Genomic DNA, 21,005 nt, shown 5'->3' on the forward strand with positions numbered 1-21,005 from the left:
GTCTTTAGCTATTATTATCAAATCTAGTTTTATGGGTCTTTTATTTGAATATCAACATGAAAGCTAAAGTTTTTTTTGTTCAATTTATTAACTTTGGTAATTGAGTTATTATTACTAAAAAGCGAGAATCATGTGAAGGTCCGTTACCTTTATATACTTTACTTCTCGTTGTGTATAGACTGAGCAGGAAAAGAGGGAGGGAAAACAAAGTCAAACTACGACCATATTGGTTTCGAGACCTGGTTGGTTTGTTTAAGGCTTATCCAGTATAATTTCACTTAGAGCATGATTACCGGGGTCCCTAACCCCAGTCCTTAAGCTATTTTCATTAAAAAAAAAGAAAAAAATACATAATTACACAAGGACGTGTCTTAGTTAAGAAACGTCCTTCACCGTTTCGTCTCTTCTCTCTCTCCGTTTCGTTTCTTCTCTCTCTCTGTGGCTCTCGTCTCCATCCTCTCCTCTCCATCCTCTCCTCAATCCAAAAGTTAAGCTTCTATTTCTGTTCGATCAATTGTGAATTCTCCTCTCTTTTCTCTTCTCCACACTCTTCAGGTATCTCTTTCTCTCGCTTACTAATCAATCGCTCTTCAATTTGAGTTTCTTTGCTTAAAAATTGAAACTTTTTTGGTCTGGTTTCTTTATTGATCAGGTGAGCAAGCATGTCTCTCAAACCTAGCGCGAGTGGTTATTTTTTTTTATTCTAATGATGTGTTCTGGATAGGGCTGGGCATTCGGAGGTCCGTTCGGGTTTCGGTTCGGGTGTAATCGGGTGTCGGGTTTTCGGATATGAAAAAATCAGCACCATTCGGATATTTAAAAAGTTCGGGTCGGTCTCGGTTCGGGTGTTGTCGGGTTCGGTTCGGGTTTCCTACCATACAAACAAAACCGTTTACACCCGATATATTATATGGTGTCGGATCTTAACCGGGTTTTGGTTAACCGAACACTAATTTGTACCTGGTTAGACAATAATTAATACTCACTAATCTTTTTGTATTTGACAATGATCTTCCAATACAAAGTACCAAACGAGATCTTCCAATACAAAGTATCAAACGCAAGACCAAACGACTTAGAAATGTATGCAAGTCTTACAAGACAAACTAAAAAAGAAACATAATTGTAAAACCAAAATATAACTTTATTGAAACTGAAACCAAATAAAGCTCACAAGTACTGAAATGAAAACCAAACAAGAATCATTATCCAAAACCAAACATAAGCAACATTATTCAATGAAATGATAAAACCAAATCTCTAAAACTTGAAACTTCAATCTTCAACTTCGACTTTCAAACTTGAAACTTCAATCACCAAGGTTGTGAGCCTCAAACTCTGACACAAGAAGACAATCGATTCAGTAAAATAACCCATTTAAAAAATTTAAAGAAGAGAGCTCAGTTGAAGTAATATACCTTTCTCAAGTTTATCAAGCTGCTCAACGTCTGCAAGAATCTGTTCGTTTGTGATGATGCTTTCACCAAGTTTAATATCAGCCAGCATCCATTGCTCACTACACAGAAGAACCTCTATCATGAAGTGAGTTAAGCAGCTTCTGTGTGGTTCTAATATCCTGCCAGTTGTGCTAAACGCACTTTCTGAAGCCACAGAAGAAACCTGCATAGCAAGGAGATCTCTGGCCATTTCAGCTAGAACCGGATACTTGATTTTGTGCACTCTCCACCATGACAGAACGTCAAACTCGAGTCCCATTAAGAGTTTAGGAGTCTCGACAGCTTCCTTCAAGTAAACCTCAAGTTCATCCCTTGTATCTTCACCCTTTTCAGCTACAAGTTCCTTGTACACAGCATCCATCCTCTCATAGCCGAAATCATCAACAACCAGCTCCATTCTTTCTGATGCTTGCTCTTGAGACTCTGGACCAGGGACACTAGGCGCTTGAGGTGACTGCGAAGCTTGCCCTGAAGACCCTCTGAACCGCAAGCTATACTCCTTGAACATGCTTTGGAGAAGATCACTCACTGATCCTAGCATTTGCTTAGCCTCAAGACTGTCTTTCCCATACAGTTTCTCAAAACATAGCTTAGCAAAATGCATCTTATTCCTAGGATCAAAGATTGTCGCTAGGATCAACATCTTATTAACACCTTTGATACCATCCCAGTACTTCAAAAACTTCTTCAACATATCTGATGCTGTCAACTTCAAGTCAGAATCAAAGCTATTAGCTAAACCAGTGAGATTTCTCTCAATGGTAACTATCTCACCATAGCATTTGTATGCATTGACCGTAGAGGAGGCAGAGACAATCAGTGTGCTGTTGTAGAAGATGACCAAAAAACGAATCAGCTTCTCAACACCACTCCAGTCGCTAGCAGTAGGTGGTCCACACCTCTTAGCTCCATTATCTACTTCCAAAAAGTAGTCATTGTACAGCCTATCTTCTGCTTCCATCCTATCAAATGCTACCTTAAACTGGAGTGCTCTAGATAACATAAGAAAAGTAGAGTTCCACCTAGTCTTTATATCAAGAGGCAAGCTACCACGAGTCATCTTACCAGTTGTGACTCTTTGATCAAAAGCATTGAGCCTACTGGTAGAAGACCTAACATACTGAACCGCATTCCTGATAGCTAGCACATTATCGCCTAGATCACTCAAACCCTCCTTAGCAATCAGATTTATAATATGCGCAGCACACCTCATGTGTAAAAATTCCCCATCTAAGACCAAAGCATCAGGAGATATTGAGCTAAAGACCCTATGGAACTTCCCAAGAGCAGAAGTGTTGGCAGTTGCATTATCTACCGTGATACAGAACAATTTCTCGATACCCCAGTCGGCTAAACACTGTAAAAGAGTTGTAGCAATGGTCTGACCTTTGTGATCCATCACGTACTTGAAGCCAATGATCAGCTTCCTCAGCTGCCACGATTCATCAATGAAGTGTGCAGTGATAACCATGTAACTTGCACCTGATATGCAAAACACAAGAATTAAACGTATAAGTGTTTGACATCGTATGCAAGATGAATCGTATTGAAATATTTAATAACCAAAACACATTACCTGTCACTTGAGATACCCAAATATCAGTGGTAAGGGAAACCCTTTGTTTGCTTGCTGTAAGTAAGTTCTTCAATGCAGCTTTCTTCTTAGCAAACATCTCGACAATGTTTCTGGTCGCAGTCCTTCTTGAGTGAGGCTTGAAGAGGTTAACCTTGCAATTTAAAAGAAGAAAACAGTAAGAAAATTGATGACTTTAAAACCAAATTACAAAAGTAAGACATTATAAAAGTAAGTAAGTTTGATGATTTAAAAAAACAAAAAAAAAAATCAAAAGAAAATGTTGTACCTTGTCGCAGAAGTTTTTAAAACCAGTACTTTCAATGAATGAAAGTGGCAATTCTGCTACCACCACCATCTCGTTACAAGCTTCTCTGAAAAGCGCTTCAGTCACCTTGGATGCCTTTAGGTTTCCTCCATTACCAACTTGCTGTTGATTTTTTTTGTTCCTAGTCAACCACGCTTGGTGTTCTTTGCAGATTTGAAGATGCTGCTTCAGGTTAGAAGTTCCTGACTTGGATGCACATGAAAAGACCTTCTGGCAATGGTGACAGATACACTTGTTTCTATTCTCTTTGGTTCTGGTGAACTGCTCCCACACAGTAGACCTTGGGACAACCAACTTCTTCGCCTTCATCGCTTGAGATGATGCTCCAGATGTTGCATTTGCATCGGCAAATGTCTCTTGGTACTCTTGGTCTTCACATTGCATTTGAACATCAGTCTCTTGGTTATCAAAAGCTGAGGATGTCATCTGCAAGAGAAAAAAAAATTAGTATTAGCTTTAGAATATATGAAAACAAAAACAAAACAAAAAGAACTAACATCATCACACGTCTACATATAAATGAAAAGAACAAGAATTATTACAGACAATAAGAGGAAGAAAACAGTAAAAGAACTAACATCATCACACGCCTTGTATCTCAGAACTAACACTAGAATAACTAACATTACAGAACTAACATCACACGCCTTAATACTCAGTACACACAATAAGAAGAATAAGTTCTTAAACGCATTAAGACGCATGAGAAGTTCAGAACTATAAGCGACAATTCAACCCAATATCTAAAATTGAAAATAAAATACATGACTTATAAGAAAATAAAGCACCTTGATTGATTACTTTCTTACTAAAGAGGTGAATTGGCTTGTGAAATCTAACGATACGCAGAGACATATATACTCGATGGATTAAGGGTTTCACTTTCATCGAAGTCGGTGATTCAAAGATATTTGATTTTCGGGTTTATGGAAAGGATTTCGGGAAAGGATATACGGGTGTTGAGATTTGGGAAAGGATTGGGAGATTTTCTCAGGGATTTCCGCAGAAGATCTTTGTGTAATCGAAACAAAAGGGGGTAGGGTTACACTGAAGGTTATGTATCGATCGGTTATCGGATGTAATCAATCGGTTGTCGGGTTTTAAACCGAACCGAACCGACACCCATTATAACTTCAAAACAGGAACCGCATGGTTTATTAAGCACATCCAAAACCGACCCAAACCGGCTAAATCGGACCGGGTTCGGTTCGGTTGATCGGTTCTCGGATTTATTGCCCAGGCCTAGTTCTGGATACGTGTCATGAGTGAAACATAATTGTTTTTGTGGTTGCGATTTTCTCTTCTCATAGGACTTGTAGCTTATCAGGAGGGTATGCTTTGTTCTCTTTCTATGGCTTTGTTGTCTCAGATGAGTGTTAGTCTATTTCTATTCGACCAATTGGGTTTCGATTGAAGTTATCTTCACTGTATTGCAGGAATGCTGCTTTCACTATGTTGGGCACTGATGAGACTTTCTGTGAAAGCAATAGAAGCACAAGGTGCTCGAGTTTGTGAGTACTGTCCATGACCTATGTGGTGTTCTTGGTTTGGACTTTTTAAGCACTGTCACAGAAGTTCATCCGAGCTTAGATGAAGACACCACTGTCCAGGCCAAGAGCATTAGCAATGAGACGCTTTCGAGGTTGGCTAAAACCGTCTTGACTCTTAAAGATGATAAGAAGCAACAACTTCAAAAGGTAAAAAAAAACAGACAAATCTCTCTCTGCATCATGACCTGAGATGAAACATATGCTTTATATGACTGTGTTTCTTGATTTCAGCTTCAAGAGCTGGCTACTCAGCTAATTGATCTATGGAACCTGATGGATATCCCTGATGAGGAGAGGGAGCTTTTTGTTTATGTTACTTGTAACATCTCAGCTTCAGTCGATGAGGTAACTAAACCATGGATAGTCAGATAGCTTTTTGATTATGTTACTTGAGCTTACTGAGTTATTAGCAGACATGGATAGTCAGATAGCTAAGGCTAAAGAAGAAGCGGTTAGTAGGAAGGATATTTTGGACAGAGTTGAGAAATGGATGTCAGCTTGTGAGGAAGAGAGCTGGCTAGAAGACTACAATAGGGTAATAAAATAATGCATATGTTTTTTCAAACACTATGATACATCATAACACATTAACTTTGAGTTGGTTCTTGAGAATAGGATCAGAACAGGTACAGTGCAAGTAGAGACGCTCATTTGAATCTCAAGAAACAGGATCAGAACAGGTACTTGTGGTCATATTGTCTCTCACGGAAGCTTGTAATCTTGTACTCTCTACTGTTGTTGTAATGAAAGTGTTTATAATTTTCTTAAAGAAAACATAATCAAGAGACTTTCAATGTCCTACCAATAATCACCACTTTGTTTAAAGTCCCACCAATTGTCCCTAGCTTAGCAATACTAATAAAAAAATCTAAGGACTCAAATAAAAGTCCCACCAATAATGTTGCTCTTATGAAGAAAAAGAAAACGCTCTTGGTTCGGTTCTAGGTCTTGTCTTGTCTTGTGTATAGAGAATCGTTTTTTATTTGTCTAACGGCTCCTTGAAACCTGAGCTTCATTTTTATAAGAAAAAATCCTTCATGACTCATGAGTCTTGTCAACTCTATTACTCAGATATAACTAAAATAAGAACAACTCAACTTTTGTAAAATTTTTAGTTAAAATTGTGGACGACACTAAAGTATGGGGAGACTCGTCCATAAATTAAGATAATGGGCTGTGGATTGACTTTCGCATTTCACTGTGAGCTGGTATGGAGTGTCGACTAACTATAGAGCATGAGTCCTACTAAACCACGTAGGCTAATCACCTTACATGCTGTGAGTTAGCAAGCTCCACATGGACCACTAAAAGCAAAAGAAAAAGAAAAAAAAAGAGAGAAGAAGAAGCATGAATCTAATTGAAAAAGTTACACCTTCCATGTAAAAGGATCAGAAGAGATGGATCAATCAAATGTATAAGAGTTTTTAGGATTTAGGTTCATCAAGGTTTAAGAAGCCTTGTAAAAGAAGACATATCTAAGGTTACCTTACAGGTTTGGGCTTCAGTGCAAGCATGCCGGTTATTTACATATCCGAGGCTACCACACATGCAAAAGAGTTTGGGCTTCAGTACAAATATGCCTTACAAGTTTGGGCTTGAATCTTTTATTTTTTTGAACACAGGGCTTAAATCTTTATACTTGGAATTCTGATGCCTTCCAAGCCATGCGATTATTAAAAAGGAAGGAACAAAATCACGATTCTACACTTTTACGTAGCTTCACTTCTCCATGATCATGCTTCGAATATTATATGAACGAAACGTATTTTCTTTCTCCAAATGCCCAAATTTTAAGAAAATACAATACGTACAATTACAAAGAGAGGTTGCGCGAGTGCTTTTTATTCACCAGTTATATCTCTACGATATGTTTGGTTTGGATCCCATTTAAAATCTATAGACCTTTTTTTACAGAGTGAATATGAGTCTGATAACTGATTCGGTATGAATATCAGATAAATATGGGCAGCTGTAACCTGTAGTTCAAAAGATCGTCGTCGAAATATAATGGACTTCAGTTGCAAAAAAAAAAAATAATATATATATATATAATGGACTTAACCCAAAAAAAAAGAAACATAGCGGATTTTTAATAAATACGTAGGGAAAAAACCCAGGATTAATAGTATTTGCTTCTTGAAAAAAGAAAGTCACTGTTTGGTGTCCACATACCAAATATATATCTGAAATTATTGGCCTACCAACAAAGACCCGAGGGACAATTATAAAAATATTCAATCGTATCATATCATATCAAGTTAAACATTTAAAAATAAACTAGATTTTGATCCGCGCTTTAAAAACGTGGGTTTATTTTCTTTTATTTTTTTTTAAATTGACAAATATTTAGTAAATGTCATATTTTTATATATTTGTTTTTTTATAAAAGACTTAAGATTTTTTATTTTTCTTTATCGTGTTTCATTTTAAAAGAGTATAGGCCCGCGCACAATATCCAGACCCGAAGAACCAACCCGAAACCGACCCGAAAATCAGGGTTCCGAACCCGATCAGACCCGGGGTAAATATCCGAATGAATTCTAAATTACTATATCCGAAGAACCGGTCCCGAATCTGACCGGACCGAGAACCAAATGAGTACCCGAAGATATCCGAAATATATCTAAAGATATATGTTATAATTATATTTATAATTATTTTAATTTTTAAATTAATATTATAAGTTAAATATAGTAGTTATTTTTGGTAATTTGAGTATTTTTGGATAAAATATGATAGTTTGGATAAAAGTTTACCCAAAAAACTGTATTAAATGTATATTTTGGTTACTTTTGAATAATTTGGATACAAAAATTTGAACCGAATCAGATACTTTGGTTATTTTAAGTACAAATAACCGAACCCGTTAGATACTTTGGTTATTTGGTTATTTTGCAGGTTCTTATGCATGAGAACCGAATCCACCCGGACCCGGAAAGACCCGACTCGAACCTGATCCGAAATTTTATAATACCCGAATGAAGTTTAATTTCAAAACCCAAATGGGGTTTAATTTCAAAACCAGAAAAACTCGATATCCGAAAGAACCGATCCGTACCCGAATGGGTATCCGAACGTCCAGGTCTAATGAGTATTTATGTTTAGAAAATTAAACTTTATTTTTAATGTATTAAGTTGGTATAACTCTGATATATTAATTTTATTATGTTGTTAATTTTTTAATAAAAATTATATACTTTTAATAAAGATTTATACTTTTCAATGAAAAAATTCAAATTTTTTTATGAATGCTTAAATTATATTTAAAAAACATAATAATTAAGTTATTAATTTTTGTTCACTACACAAAATATTAAGAATGGTTGAAAATAAATTATTTGAATTTGGAGAAAAAATAAGAATTGTATCTGATTTCTTAATCGGTTCAAATGGTCCAAGAGAGATGATGTGGGCAGTGGACTGGATCTAAGAAAAAATGACCCAATAAAAATGTGTTATTAATATTACTTAATTGTCCTTAATGAAATAATCAATGTTAGTTAAAGAAATGACAGGTTTAGATAAAAAGCACAATAGAATTCTGCTTTAATAGTATTAATAGCATAGATACGTAGGCATGAATTATAATAATCATACACCGTATGGTTGCTTGTGTATATAAATGGAGCGGCATGGTAACACACAATTCCCCCCTTCAAGCAACAATCTAAGTTACATATATAAAAAAATAAAAATATTTTTCCTTCTTCTTAAGAATAGTCAGAACAATAGGATGTTGATTGGGAATCGGCGACGTCAACAAATGCAGAGAACACCAAGCATGCCGAGGATCACTATCGAGGTTGATGATAATCAGACCGCCGGCCAAGACACTGACGTGGCTATGGCGGTGGTAGACGGCGGAATTAATTACGACCAGCGGTTCTCGGCTGTGTTGTCGCCGGGAAATCACAGAAGGAACGAGAGAAAAGACGATGGGAAATCAACGTTGCAGTCGTCGTCTTTCCTTGGAAGCTGTGGCTTTTGCAAACGTCGTTTAGCTCCCGGTCGTGATATTTACATGTACAAGTATGTTATTATTTTTTATCTTACAATTCTATATTTCTAAACATCATCTTAATTACTACAGTATATACATATATACATCACTACAATAACTGCTTTTAAAAAAAAAATCTGACGCATCGGAAAATAACATTTATAAATTTGTATATAATGTAAAAAATTGTAGAGGAGATGCAGCGTTTTGTAGCATGGAATGCAGAGAACAACAAATTGAGCAGGACAAAGGCAAAACTCCAAGCAGAGTCGTTTTATCACCGTCAAACTAGATATGTGCATGGCTCAAATTAGCTTTTACTATTAAGTTTGTGTGTGCAATTTGAGCTTGTGGCTGTTAATTATTAATCAGCATCATTATGTAAAAATTGATCCCTAAACAAATTGGAATGAAACTCGTTCATGTCATGCATATTATTTTTGTTCCACATTACTTTGCCTCTTTGATAAATCTGGGTTTATTTAGCGTGACGATATGCTTTTTATATGTACATTTAAAGAGCTAGTGAAAGTTGAAGTAAGCGCACCACGAACCTCCCTTTTATAAGACTAAATAAATCTCAAACCAAATGCAACTCACGGTAATTAAGATTTTAATTAGTAAAAGTACACACCTTTTAATAAAAAGTCGCATCATTTTCCGTATTCTATGGCTAGTACATGAATAATGACAGTGTGAATAATTTCTATTGGATATTATGAACTTTCTTATGATATTATATATGATATTTTTGTCAAGGCATCATTGGTAGAAATTTACAAAAGGTTTAAATAGTGGAATTGAAATAGAGGTCATTTGTCTCGTGACGATGAAAGCGTATGATAGTTAATTACGAAGCGTAAAGTAAACTAATGATAATGCACGTCATCCCCGATCAATATTTGTATTGATTTTCTAAATATACTGTGGAAATGAGTTTGTTCATTATGTAGAATTAGATTAGTTTAAACAGATGAATACTTTTGACACGACATTTAAAATGGAATGAAGGAAGTAACTCGTTGCTCAATAATTGAAGACTAAAAGATGTTAAATACTACTACTATTAGTGATGGATTATGCGTTATCACTAGCTTATAGATAAGGATTAGGTTTATAATTGGTCTATAATGTATTGTTTTTTCTTCACTCGTTTTCTGTACTCCAAACTTCGAGGCTTAGTTGTTGGAGTTTCAGGAGTCATCACAACTTGTCTTCGTTACTAATTACTGATTAATTAATCACCAACAATTATATAAACCAAGGATTTAACAAGATTCATTTGGTAGTAGGGTATCTTCAACTAAATTAATCCTTCAACATATATTTAAATTATCTGCGACATCACTCTCCTTTTCTTGAATAATAAGAAGTCGTTGAGGTCATTGATGATGCTGTGATAGAATGGAAATTTTAAACTATTCTTTTATGGTTTATGAATCAAGAATTGGCCCAAATTATAGACTTGCAAATAAGTTTTGTTTTTAAAAAGGAACATCATGAAAAGACCAATACGTTTTAAAAAATTTACTCGTCATTTTCTATACAACTAGATCGTAATTTTCTTAAGTTCACAATAAAATAATAATACCGAATTAAAATTGACAAATTTCATTGGACGGAAATCATGATTATATAACGCAAATTACAAGAAGTTTACACAATATGAAAAAAAAAAGAAGTTTACACAGTATGGAAGTGAACCATAAAGCGATTATATGAAATTATGGTCCAACCTAGAAACACTTGTACAATAAAACTATATAACCCATCTGGATTACTAGAAATACAAGTTACTTCACACCCAACAGAGATCAAACCAAAAGCTCTCTGATCTCTGAAAACACAAGCATTCATATTTTAAAACACATAATTAAGAAAAAAAACCAAACAAAGGAACTTAAAAGTCTTTATATAATGAACTCATCGAAGGTTCTTATACGCTTCATGTTCACTTGTACTCCAAGATCATGTTGTTCTCCGGAGCCAGCCCAACGCAGGCCCTAAGAATGTTCTCCAGCATCGCCCGCTGCTTAGACAACGCATTAACCACCGGTGTTCCAGGCGGCACGAGCGGTGCCTTGGTGAGGTAGCTGAGTATAGTGGCCACAGGATGGAAAGAATGAAACTTCCCCTGCCAACAAAAGAAGAATCAAAACCACGTACGGTTTCATGAAATCCCAATAATATAATTGGTTTTGTGAAGAGCCACCGACGAACCTCTTTCTCGGATTTGAACTGAATCCTGGTGCTGAGTTCAGCGAGGAGAACAAGATCCAAGATAATTGGAGCAGCTAGGAGAGAGTCCTCGCAGGTGTTGTGCATCACAATTGTGTTCTTTCCTCCCATGAATATCTCTGATGTATACTCATCCATGGCTCGCTTGCTATCTGCAACATACGGTACATACTGCAACACACACAAAATGGATCAATACTGCAATATACAAAAGGTTTTGAGTGTTTTTTAATTAAGATAGTTAAATAGCTTACCTTGATGACAACAACATGGTCAGGGTGTTCCCCGGGCTCGAAGAGGATACCGTTGCTAGCAACCATATCATCCACCACATTACTTTTGGAGATCTCCTTAGATCTGAATGTCTGTGGAGCTGAGAGGTTCATTCCATCGTTGTTCCCTAGGTGATTGTAGCTCACTATTGAAGTAGGCTGTTGTTAACACAACAAAAACAATTTTTTTTTTAAATAGGTTTCTTCACTAACAATTAAGAAGGAGAGTTACTTGATACGCAAGCTAAAAACAAACCTTGATTCCAGCACCAACAAGGAAATCAACCAAGACGGATTTCATCTTGGTTTGACCACTCTTGAAGTCATCACCACCGATCAAAACATTGTTCTTGATAGCCAAATCAATAAGACCTGGAACAAAGGTGTTCTGAGGGCTTCCATTGATGAAGGGGATGCCTTCAAGAACACATGCAATCGCATAAAGCGTGGAAGGAGAGATCTCAGACTCATCCCTTTCCACAGACTTCATAAGATTCTCCATTGTGTCGTTTAGCCCCACGATCACATTGCTGTAACGCTCTGTGTTACCCGTCCACAGAACCACAACCTTATCCACCTTGTTCTTCTCCTTAAACTCCCTAACATTCCAAAAAAAATAAAAACAGAGGAGATTGATTGATTCAAGTCTGTTTAATCATCCATCACAAAGTATTATCTGATGATTACTAACCTCATGTCCTTGATGATTTGGTCGACTTGTTCCTTCTTGGTACCTTTGATGACGTTGTTGGCACGTGACCCCTGATTGGCAGCGACGAAATCAGGATCGAAGATACCAGGGAGTGGGACAATGTTCTCCATGAAAGGCCTAAGCTGTTTCTGCAGATCAATGTCAAGAACCTTGGCTCTCCCCATAGCGTCTGCTAGATTCATATCACTTATGTCCCATCCACCAAACACAACATCATCTGGATTAACCTGTTTTCAAAAAATCTCCATATAAAACACACAATCAAGAGAAGAAGACCCAAAAAAAACAAATCTAGATTTTGTTTACCATTGGAACGAGACTCTTGAAAGGAGCATAGATCTCTTCACCGTTGAAGGATCCGACACGAATAGACGATGCTTGTGTTAACGACCCGAAGTAGTTAGCTTGTTGCACTTTGTCCTTGGTCGCCCACGAGATTCCTCTGTTTATGTTTTATGTTTCGGATCAGATCTTAAAAATAAAATGATTAACATTTTCATGGATAGGAACATAAAAGACTCACTCTTTATTGGCAATTACACCGGCGGTGAGGGTTGATCCATTGTTTCCTCCCCAACCAACAAGCATAACCCTGTCGGAAACCAAAAACAAAACAAACAAAAAAATTGAAAATTTCGTAAATCTAAGACCAACCCCACAGATGAATTCACGACGGAGAAACCGAGGAAACTTTTTTGTTTTTTACCCTAATTTGGGGACACGAGTATCGGTTTTGAAATCGTATTTGACAACCTTGGGCTTCACGATCCACTGGTAAGCACCGTTAACGTTCTCGTGAACGACTTCCGTCGTCTCGTAATCGTACATCGAATGAATCTCATTCTCTGTGTATTTCACGTTCGGGCTCTCAACTTTGAAGCTCTCGATGAACATCTTTTACAGATACCTCTGTTTTCTCGGTTTTTGAATGATCGTGTTTTGTTGTTGTGGGTTTGATCTTCTCTTAAGTGGAGTTATTTATAGAAAAGAGCGCGAGGATGATAGACACGTGGCGTTGTATCAGTGGTTTGTGGTCCCTCTTAGCCAATGCATGTGAGAGAGCTCGTTGATGGTTATTAGTGAATCATACGTGTGTGACGCCTCACACGTGAGAGGCCCTAGCGGAGAGAAAAAGTGTGACACGTCGGAGCTCTGGACCATACACGTGGCGTCGTTTTGCCAGTAGCAATGTTTTGTCGGATCTTCTTGTCGGACTCACATTTTTTTGTTGAAGCCTGAAGGTACTCGAACAAGGTGGGGGGACGCTAGTTACTTCCGTTACTCTCCAGTGTTTCCGTCGTTGATGGGATATTATCTCCGTTACAGTTATAGTTTACGACAGTCGTTCCTCATTTACAGAAAAGTGAAGAGTGTGTAACAGTCTAACACACACCACACTTAGCTGCCACATAATCTAAAATGAATGTCACGTTCCAGAGATGGCGCGTGTAGTATCTAATGTGCCTTTTAACGGTCGTTTGAAAACATTGTCTGAAACGTTTTCTTTAGTTGGGTCCCGCGGAATCTTGTTGGCTTGTTTCGACACGTGAATTATGAAGCAACCAGCATACATATGTTACAACATTTTAATTAGTTTTATATTGTTGTCATAGTAATTAACGTTTAATGTTTTTAATCTTTTCTAGTTTATAAATATTTCATGTGGACGTTTCTAGTATTATTTGGAGATACTCAGTTGATTCGTACAGACAATATAAATCCTTTAAATTAATTGATACTACTATGCATAAATTTATTAGTAGTAATTCCGATGATTTCGAGGTACACTTATTTTTATATAAATGAGTTATCTAATTATTGTATTGATAACAAGTCATACCATCTTACTCCTTATTTTTCAAACTATATTTTCCATATTTAATAAATTTAAAGTAACTTAGATTTTTCTTAATTAACTAATTATGACTGAGTAATGACCATAAAACTTGAGACTAACCATTATGAAAAAAAAAAATATATATTATATATATATATTATAATATAACTAACGATATCAACATATTATATGTTATTTTCACATATAAATATTATGAATGCATACTAATACATCCATTTCAACATATTGAAAATAACATTAATGTAATGTTTTGTAGGCTAATTAAGATCAAACGTGAGAATTTGACTCGCGTACCACATTTACATTCCAGCAATCGCGTCATATGCATGCTAATTTTAGTAAAACTAGATAAAGATAGGATATTCTAGTCGACATAAGAAGATATAAACACTGAATCGCATGGTATACAATTTACTTTTATTTAATGGAGGATGAAGGAAGTATACAAAGGTGTTTTGGGCATATATATCTTTGAATGGCTTTGTAAAAGTTGATCGGTATGGTTGTGGCCATACGTACGTTTATTTGTAGCCTTTCTAAAACCTTTTTCTATACTTCTCCACGCCACATATTTATCTTTATTTCACTTTCTTATTTTTCATTCTTTATTTCTTATATATGAATGGTGTTGATGTATGCAGGAAGTTTCTCGTACCATTTATGAAAAGTACACTAAGTCACTAACCATACAATAATTCTTCAAATAATTTTACCCAAATTTTCTTTTCAAAGAATATTAATCATACAATAATCTCTTTTAGTTTTTTTGGCATATACTTCAGTCATCGTAAGTCTAATTAAGATTTTAGTCGAAGCAGAGAAAATGTAATTATTTTAGGATTAAATCGGCGCATGTTGTATCATTCTGAACTATTCAACAAAGGATTTTTTTTTTTTTGCTTAAGAACTATTCAACTAAGTTTTAAACCCTTTAACAAAAAAAGTTTTGAACAGAAATGATATAAAACAATTTTAATTTTCTTGAAAATCTTTTGCAAAAAAAAAACAATTTTAATTTTCTTACAAAGCAGTATAGTCAGAATGTACACGATATATTTGCAAATGGCAAACGAAACTAGCAATTAATCTGGTGCGATTTTACATTTGTGTGTGTGTTTTCTTTCTAGAAAAAATTACATTTGGAAACACTTTTCCACTTTCGTATTACATGCTAGGTCACTTTGTGCTGGAGAGGCACATTATCATATCAAAAGACTATAATCTCCCTGAACTAAAACACCATCGTAACGGGAGTCATTTCTTCTTTATAGATTCCAATTGCTAAAGCACAAAACCTATGCCATCTTTTTTTTTTTTGAACAACTCCCTTTTCCTCTCAGACGAATAGAAAAAAAACCCAGATTCTTCCAAAAAAATCTCAATTTCATCTAAATCGATTGAACAATATGCCTTCAATTCCGTTCACAATCTCTGGCGATAAACGCAACTCTAATTCAATCTGCATCCATATTTCCATCCACCAAACATCATGACAAATCACAGATCTCCTAGTGTGGTAAGTGCTGGAACCAGCTTTATCTTCATCTCCTCTCCGAGATTTTTCAAAGTTGACGGCTCTCCACCATAATCTCAGCTAGGACGAAGCTTCTCACTACCAGAACCAACCTCTGTCTTGCCCATGCCACCAAAGCTTCTCACCACCGGAATCTACCTACGATTGGAATTGGTTTTGACCAGCAGCTGGGGCAGGGTTTGGTCTACTCTCCTCCGCCTGTTCTTGGGTCAAGATCTCCAGTGACATGTGAATTGAAAATAAATATAAGTAGAAGTTGAAGCAGAATTTAGTTTCTGTTCTGATCTAAATATCTTTAGGGATCACAAAATCCTTCGATTTGATATTAATTATGTTGGCCTCTTTTGTTCTGGTTACGATGTTGAGGTTTCGACGTCGAAGACCGGCAAGCACAGCCATGCTAAGTGTCAATTTGTTGCCATTGATATCTTCACTGCCAATTGTTCCTTTTTCCCACAATTGTGATGTAAGTCTTTAAAAAAAACAAACTTTAACTAGATTGATTTCGTAGGACATAAGAACTTTTTATGATCTGATTCAGATTGTTTTTCATAATGGGAAATAAGCATTTAGCTGTTTGTATAATATTGTCCACATCATGTGTTCTTATTTTTGTGTCCACAACTTTTATGTCCACAATTTATTTCTTCTATCCACTATTAGAAAATGTTTTTTCGATAATATTTTAAGTTTATATATGATTGTTCTGTCCACAAACTTAAACTATAACTGAGTGTATAGCTCTGACTAGTATTGTCACAAAGGACTTTTTCTTATTAGGTGAATGCCTACAAATACTTGTCAGAATCTCTCTTAAGCATGTTCCCAACAGTTAGTTAGACCTCTTGGTCTTATTACAAGTAAACTTGAAGATCAATACTTTAGATAGTGTTTTAGATTCTAAGGGATGTGATTAGTTTAAAGTCTTTGTCTTTTTTTTTTCTCTAAACAGGAAAAGAGATGTGAGTGTCCACATGAAGTCATGAACTCGTGTCCACATTTGTAGCATCCACATCTTTGATGTGTTCACGCTTCTTCACTCCGCATATTTCATTTTCTAAAGAAAACTCAGATCGATGAGTGGTCTAACTCTAGTCGATTGAGAACTTAGTTTATAAAACATTTCTGGTTCAGATCATAAACAAGCAAGAACTATATGATTTGTGAAAAAATAATAAAAAGAAAACAATTTTTGATGTGTTCATGGAAGATTAGATTTTTACTCATTATTGTCGACATATTTTTATGTTTTAGATGGCTTAAATGCACATCAAGACTGCTCGTGAAGTTCCTCAATATGAAAGCAATTCTAGAGAGCTTGATTTCACTCAAAGCAAAGATATAACAAAGGTAAAAACATGTCCGGTTTTTAATGAATTTCTTTGACCGGTCTGTATGAAATATGTGTGTACACAACTTGTCCATCCACAATTTAGTTTCCTTGTTTTCTCAGAGATTGTTTGCAAAATGATAAGACATGTTTGCGTGTTTAGCATCGTTCATATTTTTGTGTTTAGCATCGTTCATAAGTGTGCTAAATTGTTTTGATCTTTGAGATTTGATTATTCTTTTGGATCAAAGTTTGAATCTTTTTTCTAATTTACATTTGTCTGGTGAAGAAAAAAGTGTATGAATGGTTCGTGTAGTCAAAGTAGATAAAAAATACTTGTTCACAAGTTACCGTCCACAAACATCAATCTACATAGTAAAAGGATGTCAAAAACTGTATGTGTACGGCTTGTGGACAGCTATTTGTGAAATGTCCATACCTTTTTATCAGCATCCACATTTGTGTATGTTCACATCTTTTTCTTTGTCCACATCCACATTTTTTGTATATATGTTAATATATAAATATATATATATATATATGGATGTCAAAAGATTGAGAATTTCATATATAATTTATTGTGACAGTTATAATTATTTTATATATCTTAAGATTTGAAATATAAGTAAAAGAAAACATAAAGTGAAATAATATAAACAATAATAACCAAATATAAAACCTAGAAAATACTAACTACATTCCAACCAGACATACAACTTATAATCACTTGCTCGGCAAAGGCAAAACTGTATAAAGGGTATAGTGGTATAAACACATAGGAGAAAGAAGGAAAAAGTGTGCCCCAAGTGGCATGTGTCTAATGATGCAAAGAAAAAGAAAAAAGTGTCTGATTTGGTAATCAACTCTTCTTTCTATCAGTGATCTGATTTGATGTTTATGATACTTGGTGTTGGTAAACTGGTAACAGTTTTATTAGAATACTGAATTTAGCTGCAGCCATTTACGATTCTTTGATTAATATGGAAATAAATATATACTCACTTTGTTCTAAATAGTACATAAAATTTTAGGATTGTGCATAATTATTAAGAAATTTGTTTTTTATCTTTTTTTTTTAACTCGAAGAAAGTTGAGATACATAATGTCGATAATAAATCAAAAACAAAGAACATAAACCAAACAAAGACATAAACAGAGCTTAAAACTCATATATGTCCATATATTCCTTCCATCTTTCCAGAAGAATTCAATATCAATGGAACTGACCTAAAGAACAGATGTCTTGAGTAGTCCCAACCCTGAAGGGAATATCACCAAACCATACTAGAACCAGCAACACCACTAACAATCGAGAGGTCAAATCTACACCTATTCCAGCAGCTGCTATCCATGTGAAACTTGCATGACCAGAAACCACCATTAAAACTAAGATACAAGGACAAAAAACCTTGAAACGCTACTTAGGAAAACGTCAAAGAAGACCACCAGTTCTTACACGCGGACACTCGCAAGGCAGCCAAGTGACCTACAGAACAAAGACTGCCCACCTCCTCGCAAGAGAAAAACTGAAGGTCAAGTTAACTGCTTCGTCTAGAAACCATCTCCCAAAACCACAAATGTCCAAGATAAGGTCTAGTAGATACCTCCACAGCGAACATAAATCACAAAAAACGAACCCAAAAAGCCAACTTAGGATGCGGCGAAGTGACTGAAACAGCAAGAACCAAACAAAAGTAGTATTCCCACGACTTCAAACTAATATTTCACCACACAAGAACATAAGTTCCGGTGATCGAGATGCTAGAAAAACCATCATTCCCAGAGACACAAAGCCGGCGATAGAGATGCTAGAGGAACCATCCCTTCCCGGAGACAGAAAGCCGGCTGTAAAGAGCTTTGAGAACTTCTTTCCCCGGAGTTTTAGCCGCTCCCGGTGGCGGTGAAAACCACCAACCACCAGAGCAAGATAGAAAAGACCGACGACTGCTCTTCTAACTGAAATTTGTTTTTTATCTTTAAAATATTATTAAAATATATTTAAAATTATTCAACTAATCACAAAACATACTACAAAGTATTAGTGGCTATACAGTTTTTGATAAAGTTAAAAATTACATTGATATATAAAAATATTTTCTATTTTAAAACATCAAAAACTTCCTAAAACATCGAAAATGGATGCGGTTGATTCGAATGCCACCGCTTCGATGGGTTGTATGGCGCCGGGATCGGTAGCGGTGGTCAAGTCGGTGGATGAGGGATTTGATTCGGTTCGGGTTTCCGGTAGATCCGAATCCATTGCCGGAGATGAGTCCGAGAACATTGTGGAAGTGCAATTGCAGCCGTGGAATCAACTTACGTTATAATTGAAAACTAGTACTTGTGATTAAACTGTTTAATGGTTTTCAGATAAATGGACCCAGTCAAGGCCCGTTCAGTTCTGGGCACATGGTCCAACTCACTCATTTGCGCAAGGGATCTACTTCAAAACGGATTTTCTTTAGCTTTTCTTTTCTCATGGACGTATAAAATATTTGAAGTAAAGTTTGTATTTTGAAATATAGATAGAAAAGTTAGCATAAGGTTAACGCGTAGATACTTTTGGCTATCTGCCACTATTTTAACATAGGATCCAGCGAATTTAGCGGCCATAACATTAATGTCAAGCAGATGAACAGTTAAGTGTCTTGATACCAAACCATATAGGACATAGCTCATAAATATACTTATCTATTCGCATTATAGAATTACAGGTTACATCAAATACAGTGTGCGAGAGTCTAAAGTCCACATTCACATTTTGGGATGTGTTCCTGGGTTTTAGATCAAAGACGTCGGTCAACGAATCAATTTTTTTTTAAACTGACACTATCGTTTTCGATAAACTCTGTTTTACCTAGCAGTTAGTATTAGTAGATTACTTTCATTTCGTAGTTTTAATGTTTTATACTAGGTATCTAATGTTATTATCAGCTAATGCACTTTTTCTGCATCGAATTATCTTTTCACGATTCTCACTGGTTACTGAATTACTCAATAGTCAAAAGTCGTTGATTGTTGACTTGGGAGTTGTGACAAAATTTTCCAGTTAGTGTTAGGTGTCCAAACAAAAAGACAACGACTCGTTTGATTCTTTTTTCAAAGCGTGTTTGTCATAGTTGCTTAGAGAATTAAGAGTGTAATATCCTATGAGTTGAATATCCATAAACTCGACTACTTGTATACATCCATAAACTCGACTACTTGTAATATCCTATGAGTTGAATACAAGCAAGCGATTTCATAATAGACACATTTGTCAAAGTCCAGTTAAAAATGAAATCAAACTTAGGAATATGTACGTGCCATGTGACTATCTTTATACTCACGTTAATTTTTCAATTGATAGAATGCATAACACTGAAGAAGTACTCTATAGTTTACAAGCTTGCAATCAGTCAATCAATATGCAATTTGCAAGTTGTTAATAAAAGTATGCATGAGGATACAAAGTTTATTTTATTTTAATTTGTTAAGCACATGAGCAAAAGCCAAATGAAAGCGCGTTGAGAAAAGAAGAACATATCAAAAGGTGTCGTTTTTGGTCGTCCATGTGACTGATCTCAACTTTCTCACTTTTGCATTGAATTCTTATCCTTCTTCTTTATTTCCATTTCATGTTTGTCTTAATGATTAACTCATATAGTAGACATTATTTTTATTTGATGTAATCAAAGAAACAAAAACCTTTTTGCCTTGTTAGGTTTTGTAATTATCATTTATTTTTAACAAATTAGCGCGTACAAAATTAGACTCGATTTTAATCTACAAACCAACCTAAAAGTATAATAATTTTAATTTTGGAAAGATAAGAGGATGTGATCACCATTTAAACCAATATCAGTTAGGAGTTGTGGGAGTAGTTACGATTAAATTCCTTTTGTCTTTATGTAAAAGAGTATGATTTTTATATGTACAGTACACACAAAAAGCTTATACTAAAGAAAGCGACTGTTCTTATTTCTAGATCTCCCAAATGATTACACTATTGTTTTTACTCTCCCACGTACAATGAGTATTTATTTTTACTAGTTACCCAATACGAACAATCACAAACATACAAAAAACAAGTTAAGAATCATAAAAAACGAGACAAGTAGAGCAGAAAATCTGCAACATGACGGTGAGGTTAAAACAAGTAGTAACGTACACT

The 21,005-nt window shown here is 35.4% G+C and overlaps 2 protein-coding genes across 2 annotated transcripts; one reads left to right on the forward strand and one right to left on the reverse strand.

The window, feature by feature from the left end:
* Positions 1 to 8,537: 8,537 nt before the first annotated feature.
* LOC108841025 (FCS-Like Zinc finger 7-like) lies at positions 8,538 to 9,359 on the forward strand. Its single transcript, XM_018613816.2, has 2 exons — positions 8,538 to 8,937; positions 9,101 to 9,359. The coding sequence occupies exons 1-2, from the start codon at positions 8,642 to 8,644 to the stop codon at positions 9,198 to 9,200; spliced, it is 396 nt and encodes a 131-aa protein (XP_018469318.1). The 5' UTR covers positions 8,538 to 8,641; the 3' UTR covers positions 9,201 to 9,359.
* A 1,244-nt stretch (positions 9,360 to 10,603) lies between these two features.
* Positions 10,604 to 13,087, reverse strand: LOC108843432 (inositol-3-phosphate synthase). Its single transcript, XM_018616621.2, has 8 exons — positions 12,837 to 13,087; positions 12,654 to 12,722; positions 12,437 to 12,572; positions 12,110 to 12,357; positions 11,675 to 12,017; positions 11,401 to 11,577; positions 11,129 to 11,317; positions 10,604 to 11,042 (listed from the first exon to the last, which is right to left on the reverse strand). Exons 1-8 carry the CDS (start codon positions 13,022 to 13,024, stop codon positions 10,860 to 10,862), a joined length of 1,533 nt encoding a protein of 510 aa, XP_018472123.1. The 5' UTR covers positions 13,025 to 13,087; the 3' UTR covers positions 10,604 to 10,859.
* Positions 13,088 to 21,005: the final 7,918 nt, after the last annotated feature.

Source organism: Raphanus sativus, chromosome 2 (genome assembly GCF_000801105.2).
Source record: "Raphanus sativus cultivar WK10039 chromosome 2, ASM80110v3, whole genome shotgun sequence".
In the NCBI taxonomy this organism is placed as follows: Eukaryota; Viridiplantae; Streptophyta; class Magnoliopsida; order Brassicales; family Brassicaceae; genus Raphanus; species Raphanus sativus.